The sequence below is a fragment of the Hibiscus syriacus genome, unplaced genomic scaffold, assembly GCF_006381635.1.
Source record: "Hibiscus syriacus cultivar Baekdansim isolate YM2019G1 unplaced genomic scaffold, ASM638163v2 tig00110422_pilon, whole genome shotgun sequence".
In the NCBI taxonomy this organism is placed as follows: Eukaryota; Viridiplantae; Streptophyta; class Magnoliopsida; order Malvales; family Malvaceae; genus Hibiscus; species Hibiscus syriacus.
This window is the reverse complement of record NW_024062732.1, coordinates 838,887-853,169: the sequence shown is the minus strand read 5'-3', so window position 1 is coordinate 853,169 and position 14,283 is coordinate 838,887. Positions and strand designations below refer to the sequence as shown.

Sequence of the window (14,283 nt, the reverse complement as noted above, 5' to 3'; positions counted from 1 at the left end):
CGCGAAACACAAATCGCATTGCGACTTTCATTTCGCATTGCGATTTTGTCGTTGCGATTTTCATTTCGCATTACAATTTTGTCGTTGCGATTTGCATTTCGCATTGCGATAGCCATTTCCGCGTTGCGATAGTCATTTTCGCGTTGCGATTTTAAGTTTCGTGTTACGAAAGTAAACTATTCTTCTTCTGGAATGTTTATATATGTTGTCCTTTTAAATGTTTATATAAGTGCTTACTTCTGGAATGTTATCTGAGCATTTTGTGAACTATGATAGAATAATGACTTGGGTGAATGCAATGCTAGTTTGAAACATATTTGTCTTTGTTTAATATCATGTCTGTTTATTTACTGATTTATGTATTAATTTTTTTTAGCGGCCCGATAAGGTGGATGCTTTACGTCGGGTTTTCTTTGCACGACGGAGTTCACGCATCAGACGGCGTGGACGTGCTATTACGTCTCCGTTCACCCCAATGGTGCGAAGACTCCGCAAGAAGAAGCCTGACTCACCTGTCATCCCTCAAGAGTCCCCTCCAATCGTTCAAGAGGCCCCTATCCTCCCTCAAGAGTCCCCCCACCGTTCAAGAGGCCACTGTCATCGTTGAAGAGGTCCCTCCCACCATTCCAGAGCCCGATTCACATGGGGTAATATATCGAAGTATTGAGAAACCCCCACCGGTTCCGGACATGATGGATGAGAGTTGGCTCTCGTATGAGTTACCGGCTAGTACCCTTCCGGTATATGAAGTGGAGAGGAGACAACTACCGGAAACAATTGTGAATAATACCCTTTGGGCTAAGACCGCAGTTGATTTTTATCTACATGAGCGGAGCCAAGGGTGTTACACTGACATAAGCAAACTCAACGATGAAATGTTTTTGTTGCTTGATCGGTCTTGGTGGGGTGTGCTATTAGGGGTTGAAGACAGTGGCTATTTCGATGGGGAGGTAAGTCTTATATTTGACTTATATATGATTTTGATTAATTTTTTAAAAAATTAATGTAATTCACTAATATATGTCTTTTTTTTGTAAAACAGCATATCGATGCGTGGATGTCACGTCTTCTAATAATAAGGAAGCTTAGGAAAAATAAAAAAAAATCGCGATATACAATAATGCCGGCGGCTTTTCACGCAGTTCACTTGAAGAATCAACGAGATGAATCATTTTCGTTGGGCAACGGACAAGCTAAACTTTATCCTGCATGGTGGGAGGTCGATAAGGTTAGTGTTTATTTTTTAAATTTTTTAAAGGTGTTCATAAATAAGTGCGCAAATAAATGAATTATTACTTATGATTGCAGGTGTTTATCCCTGTTTAGAACGTTGTCATTGGCTTCTCGTCCAACTTCAGCTCCCATCCCTGAAGATAATAGTATATGACAGCATGATAAATTACATATCACTGTCTGTTTTGAGAGATATTATCAAGGGATGGAGCTCTCATTTGGCTAAATTCTTGGATGGGATTAATTATTGGACTCATTCTGGACACAAGAAGCCAAAGAAGTTCAATGTCACAGTTGTCAGAGACGAGACCGTGCCACAACAATCGCCGGGAGGCAGAGGGGATTGCGGTCCTCTCGTATGCATGTGCTTGGCGCGTTTGACAACGAGAAGCACAGAGTTTCTACCTCCCACCGATAGAGATAGAGCTGTAGTAGGCTTGTGGTTTCGACATTATATGGCTAGAGCGATATATTCTAGACGCTGCCTACCTGCATCCGTGTTATGAAAGTATCCATTGTTAATTGGTAAGTCAAATGCAAGTTTTGTTAACATATATACTCCTTTTGGTTTGAAAATGTTTGGTTAAGTACCTATAATTCAATAATTTGCTGTTTATAGGTTTTAGATGTGTAGGAAGTCTTGTTTGAGGAAATGTTTGGTTTTTGCAGGTTAATCCTTAAGTGAGCTGCGTGAAATGGATGTACGGGTGCAAAAGTTGATTCATTGATTCAATAATTGATGAGGAAATAAGAATTATTATTATTTTTTTGATTGTTTAATTGATTTGTAAAAAATGATTTGTAAATGTTGATTTGTTTAATTGGTGTGTACATAATTCTTATTTGTGCTTGTTTAATTGATTGAAATGTAATAGTTGATTTGTTGATTTTTAATCTGCATTATGTTGAAGGCAAAACAGACTATCGCAACACGAAACTGACTATCGCAACGAGAAAATCGCAATGCGAAATGAAAATCACAACAAGAAAATCGCAATGCGATTTTCATTTCGCATTGCGATTTTCTAGTTGCGATAGCCATTTTCGCGTTGCGATTTTTCATTTCGAATTGCGATAGCCATTTTCGCGTTGCGATAGTCAAATGAATGTCTAATAAGTGATAACAACTGAACATATCATAGCAATGTTCAAACTCAAAGTTACTAATACATGCCTAACTGAAAATGTTAAAAGTGCACACATAAAATACACATAATACAACGTTTGCATTTAAAAATCACCTAAGTTAACAGTCCCAAAAGGTGAAGCCGGTTGTGATTTGGATTTTGAAGATGATTACGATTTTCAGAATCTCGTTGCGAAAGTCAGAATCTCGTTGCGATTTTGTATTATCTCGTTGCGATAGTCAGTATCGCATTGCGATTTTCCAAATTCGCATTGCGATTTACTTATTCGCATTGCGAATTAGGAAAATCGCAACGCGATACTTACTTTCGCAACGAGATAATACAGAATCGCAATGCGATTTTCAAAGTTCGCAATAGGTTTTAGTTTCGCAACACAAATATTTTGTGTATATATCTACGCAGAAGCAACAACTCATAACCTAAATCCCTAAATCACAACTCATTCCATCTCCATCTATCACTCTCTCCGGCGACATCCGTTCCTATATCCGTTCCTACATCATTCCCCATCCGGCAACAGGTCTTAGTTTCGCAGCTCGTTTGTTTAGTAAATTAATTTACAACCATGAAATCATCTAATGTTGATCATGTTTGGATAGATTTGTGTTTTGGAGGGTCATGGGAGAATGTTCATGGTGTTTTACAATATATGCCTTTACCCATGAATCTTCAACTAAAACTGTCATTAAAAAAGTTAACTTATGAAACTCTAATGTTACGTGTTTCAAAGAAATTGAATTTAGAGCCCCTAAGTGGATTTAGGCTATCTTATCAGATGAATGGTAAAGTTTATTTGTTAACCGACAATGAAGATGTTGAACGATTCATTGCTTACATTAGTGTTTCAAGTGATGATGTTACATTGTATGTTGTTGAACCTAGAAGTAGTATTATTGGGTCAGTAGCGGGTAGTAATCAACTAAGTTTTTCTCAAAACCCACAACCTTTCTCTAATCCAAATTCCAATCAACTTTCAGCACCAAATTCCGGTTTTCGTATTGACCAATTAGACGATGATGAGCCAACAGAAAAAATTGTGAGTACTAGTCAGTATTCAAAATTTGATCTTGGTCAATACCCGGACTTTGATATTGGTCAATACTCGGATTTTGATGATGTTTCAGAAGAAGAAACAAACCCTGCGTGTAATGATTTTGATATTGGTCAATACCCAAATTTTGATGATGAAACAACCGTTGCCGAGGAAGATGTTGTTGATGATAATGAGGAGGAAGTGGAGGCTGTGAATGAACATGTTGAACATCCATTCTGTAATTCATATAATCCTGAAGAAGAAAAAGAAGAAGAAAAAGTCCCCGAAGAAAAGAAAATGCCACGGGAGTATAACTGGAATATGCTAGAATTACTTCAGATACCAGAAGAAGAGTTGGTAAAGAAAGCAGTTGATTGTTACACAAAAGTTATTCGTATCAAGAAAGATGATTGTTTTGATACAAAGGAAGACTTGAAGATAGCTTTGTATACGAAATGTGTGGAAGATGGCTATCAACTAAAAGTTAACAAATCAAACAAAGATCGTTTCGAAACAAGGTGTATGATTGACAAAAACTGTACGTGGCGTATGATTGCAAAGAGGATAAAAGATTGCGAAATGTTTCAAGTTAGGACTTTTATTGATAAACATACATGTTCAAGAACCCAAGTTTTTCCTCACCATAGACATACAAACAAAAAGGTGTTGGGTGGTTTTCTGGCTGAGTTAATGTTTTTGAATGGCAGGGTATATCGGGGACATGAAATTATGACTGACATGAATGGTCGGTTCAAGATTAGTATATCATATTCTCAAGCTTGGAGAGCCAAATGTTATGCCTTGGAATTGTTGAGGGGGTCGCCGGAAGCATCGTTTGCCCAACTGCCGGCTTATTGTCACAATTTAAAGCTAAAAAATCCTGGGTCGGTAACTCATATCAAAACAGATAGAGATGGACGCTTTGAGTTGCTGTTTATCGCCATTGGTGCTGCGGTTAGTAAATCAATATAATTCTGTTGACTCATTTCTGTTAGTTACATGCATTTTCACATTTAAATGATTATATTTCTTGTGTATATTATTTTGTAGATTCGTTCGTTTATTACTTGCATGCGCCCAGTTATTATAGTTGACGGAGCACATTTGAAAGGTCGATACCTTGGAGTAAACTTATTAGCAGTAGCCATGGATGCTAACAATGAGATATTGCCAATAGCTTACGGGGTTGGCAAATCTGAAACCTCTGATTCATGGACATGGTTTATGGGGCATCTTAGGGATTGCATAGGTCCTATTAGCAATCTGACAATCATATCCGATAGGGTAAACTCAATTGACAACGCTGTTAGAAGGTGTTTCCCAGATGCTTTTCATGGACTTTGTGGTGTTCATTTGTATAGAAATCTAAAATCAAGGTCTGCTGGTATAAAAAAGCACAAATGGACATACTGGAAGGCTGTAAAAGCTTATCGGGAAATGGATTTCAATAAGCATATAAACTGTTTAAGATGTGTTTTGCCTCAGTGTGCTCAAACACTAGAAGATATCGGGTTTGAAAGATGGTCAAGAGTACATCAACTTGGAGCAAGATATAGTTTCATGACATCTAATAGTGCAGAATCGATCAACGCTCTAAGTCGTCATTCCCGGAAATTACCCATTACTATGTTAATGGAGTTTTTTCAAGCCTCTATTCAACAGTGGTACTACAAGAAAAGAAACCATGCAGGTATTATTTCTTTGAATTCGTAACTTATCATATATTTTACTAAGTATTATTTATTTAAATTTACAGGAACATTGGAACATCGTGTTACACCATGGACTGAAAAAAAGATAACGAAACGTGTTGTGAAGTCAACGTCATGGAGAGTTGAACCATGTTCAAACACTTTGTTTGAAGTACTGGATAATAACTTAAATGGGCTTGTCGATCTAAATGCAAGGACGTGTAGTTGTATGAAATGGCAAACATCTGGTTATCCATGTGGCCATGTTATAAAAGTTGTTCTTCATCTAAACCAAGATGATTCAAGCACATATGCTATGGATTGCTACACTACAGAAGTATATCGATAGACTTATGCCGAGATTGTCTACCCTATTCCACATCCTTCTGAGTGGGACATACCAGATGACTTACAAACAGTTTTGCCACCAGCCATGGACAGAAGGCTACCCGGCCGACCAAAAAGTCACGATCGTATACCGTCTAAGGGTGAAGAGAAGAAGAGATCGACATGTAGTCGGTGCAAGGAAAGTGGTCATACAAGGTTTACATGTGGATCACCAGTGCCATCACAATCATCTTTTCCTCTACCAAAATATGGATCATCATCAAAATCCAAAGCTCATATGGTGTCAAGAAAAAGGCAATCAAAATCGCAATCATCTTTAAAATCCCAATCACAACTGGCTTCACCTTTTGGGACTGTTAACTTTGGTGATTTTTAAATGCAAACGTTTTATTATATAGATTTTATGTGTGAACTTTTAACATTTTCAGTTAGGCATGTATTAGTAACTTGAGTTTGAAAATTGCTATTATCTGTTCAGTTGTTATCACTTAATAGGTTATCATCTTAATGTATATCACAACGCGGAAATTATTATTGCAATGCGAAATGAAAATCGCAACGAGAGAATCGCAATGCGAAATGAAAATCGCAACGAGGGAATCGCAATGCGAAATGAAAATCGCAAAGCGAATTTAATTTCGCGTTGCGATTCTCTCGTTGCGATTTTCATTTCGCGTTGCGATTCTCTCGTTGCGATTTTCATTTCGCGTTGCGATTTTCATTTCGCATTGCGATAGTACTTTTTGCCTTCAACATAATGCAGATTGAAATCAACTATTACATTTCAATCAATTAAACAAGCACAAATAAGAATTATGTTAACATCAATTAAACAAATCAACTTTTACAAATCACCTTTTACAAATCAATTAAACAATCAAAAAATAAGCAATAATTCTTAGAGAAAATAACACTTCTACAATTGAATCAACTTTTGCAGCCATACATCATTTTCACGCAGCTCACTTCTGAGATTAACCTGCATAAACCAAACATTTGCTCAAACAACACTTTCTACACATCTAAAACCTACAAACAGCAAATTATTGAATTCTAGGTACTTAACCAAACATTTTCAAACCACAAGCCTATAAACATACCAATTATTTATGGATATTTTTATAACGCGGATGCAGGTAGGCAGCGTCTCGTATATATCGATCTAGCCATATAATGTCGAAACCACAAGCCTACTGCAGCTCTATCTATATCGGTGGGAGGTAGATACTTTATACTTCCTGTGATCAAACGGTCCAACGCCAAGCATACGAGAGGACCACAATCCCCTCTGGGTCCTTTCTTTTGTTGTGGTGCGGTCTCGTCTCTGCTAATTGTAATATTGAGCTTCTTTGGCTTCTTGTTTCCATAACGAGTCCAAGAATTTATCGCATCCAAGAATTTATCCAAATAAGAGCTCCATCCCTTAATAATATCTCTTAAATCAGCCAATGATATGTAATTTATCATGCTGTCATATACTATTGCCTTAAGGGATGGGATCTGAAGCTCGACGAGAAGCCAATGGTTACGTTCCAAAACAGGGATAAACACCTGCAATCATAAGTAATAATTCATTCATTTGCGCACTTATTTATGAATACCTTTAAACTCAATCTAAAATAAACACTAACCTTATCGACCTCCCACCATGCAGGATAAAGTTTAGCTTGTCCATTGCCCAACGCAAATGATTCATCTCGTTGATTCTTCAAGTGAACGGCGTTAAAAGACGTCGGCATAATTGTATATCGTGTATTTCTTTTATTTTCCTTATTGTTTCCTAATTATTAGAAGACGTGACACCCACGCATCGATATGCTGTTTTACAAAAAATGGCATATATTAGTAACTTACATAAATTTTTAAAAAAATAATCAAATTAAAATATAAGAAAAATATAAGACTTACCCCTCCATCGAAATAGCCATTGTCTTCGACCCCTAATAATACGCCCCACCAAGACCGATCAAGCAACAAATAGATATCATCGTTGAGCTTGCATATGTCAGTGAAACACCCCTGGTTTCACTCATGTAGATAAAAATCAACTGCGGTCTTAGCCCAAAGGATGTTATCCAGAATTGTGTCCGGTAGTTGTTTCCTCTCCACTTCAGATACCGGTATGGTACTGGCCGGTAACTCATACGAGAGCCAACTTGAATCCATCATGTCCGGCACGTCAGAGGGTTTCTCAAGAATCCTACATATGACGCCATGTGAATCGGGCTCTTGAATGGTGGGAGGGACCTCTTCAACGATGACAGTGGCCTCTTGAACGGTGGGAGGGGACTCTCGAGGAATGATAAGGGCCTCTTCAACGATAGGAGTGGACTCTTGAGGGATGACAGGCGAGTCGGGCTTCTTCTTGCGGTGTCTTTGCACTATTGGGGTATACGGAGACTTAATAGCACGTGCACGCCGTCTGATGCATGAACTCTGTCGTGCAAGAAAAACCCGACGTAAAGCATCCACCTTATCGGTCCGCTAAATAATTAAATACAAATATCAATAAATAAACAGACATGATATTTAAACAGTGAAAATAAAGACAAATATATTTCAAACTTTCAACCAAAAGACAAAACAAAGACAAATACTAACTTCACAGTGTTAAAGAATACACAGTTTAGCAGAATTGGCAGCAACCGAATAAATTTACTTCAACCAAAAGACAAAACAAAAAGACAAATACTAACTTCACAGTGTTAATAAACATTTTAGCAGTATTGGCAGCAACCGAATAAATTTACTAAGCAATCTAAGTGAAATGGTTAATTTAAGTGAAATTACGAGTAAATTTATCATCAAGTTAAATATGGAAAATCTTAAACTTACCTCGTTGTGTAGAGTATGAACCTCATTCTGCAACGATACTACCATCTCACGTAGAGCGGCAACCTCACCGCGTAAAGTAGACACCTCCACACGCCATGCACCATCGTTATCGCGTAGAGTACCGATCTCCTCACGCAAGGCATTGACCTCATCACGTAACTCCCTTGACTCATCCCATGGAGGTAGAGAACAGGGAGATAGAAGTCGTGGCATCTTTGCCGGTCGCCTATCATGAGGTGATGGTGGAGAAGAGGCTCGATGATGTGACGGGATAGATGATGGCTCTCGTTGTAGAGGTGTATAGTCGGGTCGATCAGGTGATGGCTCTGGGTGAGGTGATGGCTCTCGAAGTGGAGGAAGTGGAGGCTGCTCATCATTCGTGCCATCAAGAAAACGCTGACTAGCTTGCCACCAATCAGTGGCAAGCTCAGCCTCCGTGGGTGTCAGTCTCATTAATGGAATGTTGGCCTCCTAAAAATATAAAAACTCAAACAAAGTTAAACGTCTACTATTAATAACTTGTTTATATATGATAGTATTTGTGTTAACTTACATTATTTATTGTCGCATATGGTATTAAGTCTTCCCAATCCAACAGACGTTTCCTCTTCCAGGAAATAGCCCTGGGAATATCATTTGAAGTTTTTATTGCATATGTCTTCATGGCGGGAAAGGCCTCGAATATCCAAATCTACAAACAATATAATAACAAACATTAGTAATTGTTAAATAATTAATTATAATTTTGAAAATATTATATAGAAATTCTTACCTTAAAGGCCCAAACAAAGCCTGACAAAGTGTATTTCGACCCATCACCCCGCAAACTTTTGCGGTCATCAAAGGCAGACGACAACTTAGTCCAGGTAGCTTTCCATATATACGAACCCCACGGAAACAGATTCCATCCATTTAGGTCCTCTACCAATAATATTAGCTCCTGAGGAATAGGTTGTCTGGCCTCTCTGCCTAAAATGCCGGCATTCAAAAGTAGTAGAAGGCATACTCAGACAACATCGACGTCATTCATCCGAGTAAAATCATCTTTCTTATTAAACAATTTCTTCATGTCGTCGACGTGTAAGTTCGGCTTCTCTTTTGACTCATCAGGAAAAACCCTGGATAACCATGATGGGCGGGTGATATGACGAGTGTACCGGCCTACATCATCGTGTCCGAATCGTAGACCAGTGATTAAGCAGAACTCCTTCCGCCCAAAACAAGTATACGCCGGTGGAAAATGAAACCATATCTCTTCCTCACCACATTGTATACTGTCGGGTAGATCGCTAGTCATGGTCTGAAGCCATAAATGGGTCAAATTAGCATCTCCACCCGGATGCTGTACTCTCAGCCATGGCCCGAAGCAGGTTTCCTCAAACAATTTTCTTTGTGCAGGTGAAAGCTTCGAAGCAATTGTAGTGGCTAGGCTAACTTTATTCCTTAATGTCAATGAAGCCGAAAAAAATTTCTACAAAAACAATAAACATACCAAGTTAGATATACCAAAAACTACACTGTCAAGATATACCAAAAACAATAAACATAAATAATAGTTTATTCTTGAAACTAAAATTTGCAACACTGTTTTGTCTTTTGGTTGAAATAAAATCGCAACGAGATAATGAGAATCGCAACGCGGAAATGACTATCGCAACGAGAGAATCGCAACGCGAAATGACTATCGCAACGCGAAATGAAAATCGCAACGTCGCAACGAGAGAATCGCAACGCGAAATGAAAATCACAATGCGATTTTGGTTTCGCGTTGCGATTTTTATTTCGCGTTGCGATAGTTATTTCCGCGTTGCGATTTTCATTCTCGAAACTATTCTTCTTCTGTTACTTCAACCAAAACACAAAATAAAGACAAATACTAACTTCACAGGCTAAACAGTTTAGCAGTATTGGCAGCAATCGAATGAATTTAATAAGAAATCTAAGTGAAATGGTTAATCTATTATTGAAATTACCAGTAAACTTATCATCAATCTCAATATGAAAAACCTAAAATAATGCAAAAATTTCAAAATAAAAATAAAACAAAACTAACCCTCGGAGGTTGGTTTTCCATTTCTGAATGATTGTGAGGGATTTTTGACTATGAATGGTTGTGAGGGATTTCGCCGGCGATGCGGACGGAAATCTTCGGAGATGGGGACGGATTTCACCGTAGAGAGTGAGAGATGGAGATGAGACTGAGTGTTGTGATTTTAGGTTTGAGGTTATGAGTTGCGATTACTGTGGACGGTTCAGTTTCCGATTTATTAAGAAAAAATTCGTGTTTGGAATTTGAAAAAAAAATACGCGTTAATACGAATGGCGCTATGTAAATCGTATTGTGATAGTAAGATTCGCATTGCGATTTACGTATTCGCGTTGCGATTTTCCTAATTCGCATTGCGAATTATGAAAATCGCAACGCGAATACGTAAATCGCAATGCGAATTAGGAAAATTGCATTGCGATAGTCAGTATCGCATTGCGTTTTCCAAATTCGTATTGCGATTTACTTATTCGCATTGCGAATTGGGAAAATCGCAACGCGAAATTGGAAAATCGCATTGCGATAGTCATAATCGCGTTGCGAATCTGGAAACTGATTTGCGATAATGGAGATCGCGTTGCGAATTAGCGATCGCATTGCGATTTTGTTGGTCATTTTGGCAAATCCGGAAAAAAGTTGGTTAAAATCGTATATTATATGGGATTTTTGGTCACTGAAGTTATTTTCTCTTTTATTATTATTTCGAATCCCCTGTTCTTCCATTTTTTTTAAACTACTGCTACTCTAATTCGAAAATAAAAAATAATAATAATAACATATTCAAAGGGGAAGTAAACCTTAGAAATATAATCTCTGCTGTTGTATTGATGCTAGATTTGGGTTTTTTTTTTACAATCTCTGTGTATCATTCCTCCCCTCTACACTGTAATTTTTATGGGTTATATATTAACCCATTTACATGCTTAAAACAAAAAAAAATGATTGTTGTTTGTTTTGCTTGTGAGTTGTAACCGGGACGTGGAGGGACAGCTGGTGGAGTTGGGCTGCTGGCATCTGCTGTGTGGAGCGAGAAACCAGCTGTCGTCGGTGGAAGTTGCTGGTAGGTGCTAATTGGAGCAGGGAACCAGCTGGATCAAGGTAAAAATGGTGATTACACTTTACATACCCAATTTCCTGTTTCATGGAATGCACAGCTAGATCGTCCCTGTCAATTTTGTCGGTCCTTTTTCTTCTATGCGACTGTTTATAGGAAATGTGGGTTGTGTTCCATGAGCAAATATGTGCTGCTCAAATCGAGCTGAACTAGCAGTCTAGCATGCTTGTTGCGGCTTCTGGATGAGATGATAGACAATGGCTTCCCTCTCACAACAGAAACGAACATTCTAAGACAGAATGATTTGTTCCACCAAATATTGGTAGCAAAGTTTTGAGTGTGGTGATTGGCAATAGTTCGAATGTAAGTGATTCCCTTCCTGTGCTACAGGGTCTTGCATACCTTGGAGTGCTGCAGGTCCAAAATATGCAAACAATGAAGTTTATGTTTTGTATTTCATAGTTTTACATTCAGTCGTGAGCCTCTTTCTTCTGCATCTGCTGTTTAGAGATGGAGAGTTTTTGTTTTGTATTTCGTAGTTTCACTCCCATCTGCCCATATCTTCTAGATTTGACACTCTCATCAAATTCTGTCATTTGTACCTCCTGATGGAGAGTTTAAGCTTTTGAGTTACAGCTTCTCTCATACATTTGAGCTTCTGCTAATTTTCAGCTGATGCTGCTAAATATTATCATTAAAGCATCTTTATTTCCATGCAGAGTTAAAAAGTTGAAGAGTACTCAAATCCCATATATGTAAAGCCACAGCTACCATCAGATGCCGGCAAATGCAGAGTTAATGTGTTGGTATAAGAAATGATCCTGGAAAGACAATTGACTCGATAACTCTGCAGTTTCAACTACCTCTTTGCAACAAGGTATTTACTACTTTCTGAACTCCATATAAAACATATACCTTGCTTTAGAGTATGATAGTGATCAGTATAGTCTCTAGATACTAATAGCATATCATCTAGAGCTGTATCTAATTGTTTTTGACATGCCTAAGCAGACCTGCTTTTGGTCGATTGGTCAGATTCCCAAGGATACTAATGATATATAAGTTCCCTCAAGGAATGTTGAACGAATATAGTTGGATTTGGATGTGAGCATGTTTTTAACACGAGTATACTTGATTTTTTTTTTTAGTTTTTGGGAGTATCTTTGACGATTGCATTCTTATATCCATGTTTGATTATGCATCCATTGGAGTAAATGGTCTAGCATGATAACCCAAATTGAAATAAGTATGCTTCACTGAAACAAAAAGTAGTCCTACGAAAAAAGAAAAAGGAACAAAAACCTCAGCCCAAGAAAACAAATGAAAAGAAGGGGAATTCTCAAGTTAAAAACTGATCAGCCAGCCACCTTGTTGACTCTAAAAGAATCCATAACTTGCAGCAGATCATTTTCTTCTTCTACAAATACACTTTCAGGTGTTTGTAATCTCAACTCATATAATCTGTTGTTCTCAACTCCAAAAACCGAAAGGTACCGCCGGTTCCATTCCAATCTAGGTACTCTGTCTTGTTGCATCACAGCGAGTTCATTGGTGTTTCCGTACGACTTTATGTTCACCTAACCAAAACCATAATCCCACACATTATACATGCATCCCCAGACGTCGATAATATAGCTTCCCATCATCAGTAACTCTCGAGGAAGTTGAAAGTGTATTTGATTCACGCCGAACACCAAGCCTCGTCGACATGAACTCTGTCAAGTACTGCTCAAGTACTTTCTTTCCAGCTTCTTCGGGAGGACCCAAATCTTCAACCGTCTTATACCTGGAAGATGAAGGAGAGGGCATTTCAACTGAGAGATTTTCATCAAGAACATAAGGGTCCCTGAAGAATATATCAGCTCCAGTACCTCGAACTTGAATCCAGTTCTGAGGGTACTTCAATGAATACCCATCAAATGTATCTATGTACTCTAGGAACCCAACTGATGATGGTTCAGCAGATGCAATTAGATGATGTAAACCAACTTCTGAGAAGATACATGATAAAATCAATGCCATTCCACTCCTAGAAATTGAAAAGACTGTAATCTGATTATATAACAAGGGAAAAACATAATCATTCAATAACAACATAGATTACTCAATTAAACAAATCTCCTATCATATGATTACTATAAACGAAGCCACATAAACAAATGCATGGAATCATAATTACCAGTAATGTATTTTGATCAACAAAATTGAAAGAAACATGAATGAAAATGGAAGGGGGAGCAAAAATGGGTTACCGATTGGTTTCTGCGAGTGCAAAAACACGGAGCAGAAGAAGGGAGTGGCGTTGAGAAGCGAGTTGGAAGGGTGGGTCGACTCGGGGGCAAGAGCGAGTCAAGTATGGTAGCCATTTTCCGATAGCTCGCATAAGTTGCAGTGGCGGAAAGACATAGACCAATAACAAAAGGATAGAGTTTGGGTCGGATCAAATGTGTGATGTATGAATCTGTGATGCACACGTGGCAGTTTCTCAATGGTTCAGTCACCAAGTTGGTTATCTTAAGTGACACAAGTGAGAACTTTTAAAAGTTAGTGACCGAAATAGGAATGATAAGAACGTTGAATGATTGGGATTTGTAATTTACTGGTAATAATAATTAGGGTAAACTATAACATTGATCACCTAACTATTTATCCCATTTACTTTTGCCACTGATCTTTTAATTTTATCAATCAGACCACCTAACTATTTAAATGATGTCAATCAAGCCACTAACCGTTAACAATTAACAGAAATGCTAACATGACAGTTAACAAAATTTGTGTAATTATAAATTTGATCATCAATACTTATACATTCTATCAATTTGGTCTTAAATTTAATTTAATTCAATAACACTAATTAGATAGTGACACATGTCACCATTAGATTAAATGAT

General features: G+C 37.9%; 1 protein-coding gene and 1 pseudogene across 2 annotated transcripts; one reads left to right on the top strand and one right to left on the bottom strand.

The window, feature by feature from the left end:
- Positions 1–11,636: 11,636 nt before the first annotated feature.
- On the top strand, positions 11,637–12,451 carry LOC120124647 (annotated as a pseudogene).
- Positions 12,452–12,612: 161 nt separating this feature from the next.
- On the bottom strand, positions 12,613–13,797 carry LOC120124665 (psbP domain-containing protein 1, chloroplastic-like). 2 transcript variants are annotated; one of them, XM_039143271.1, is made up of 3 exons: positions 13,642–13,797; positions 13,261–13,418; positions 13,093–13,175 (listed from the first exon to the last, which is right to left on the bottom strand). In XM_039143271.1, the coding sequence occupies exons 1-3, from the start codon at positions 13,770–13,772 to the stop codon at positions 13,108–13,110; spliced, it is 357 nt and encodes a 118-aa protein (XP_038999202.1). In that variant the 5' UTR covers positions 13,773–13,797; the 3' UTR covers positions 13,093–13,107. The 2 variants fall into 2 exon arrangements, with proteins under 2 accessions (XP_038999201.1, XP_038999202.1); XM_039143270.1 differs by having other exon boundaries at positions 12,613–13,418.
- Between the last annotated feature and the right edge of the window lie 486 nt (positions 13,798–14,283).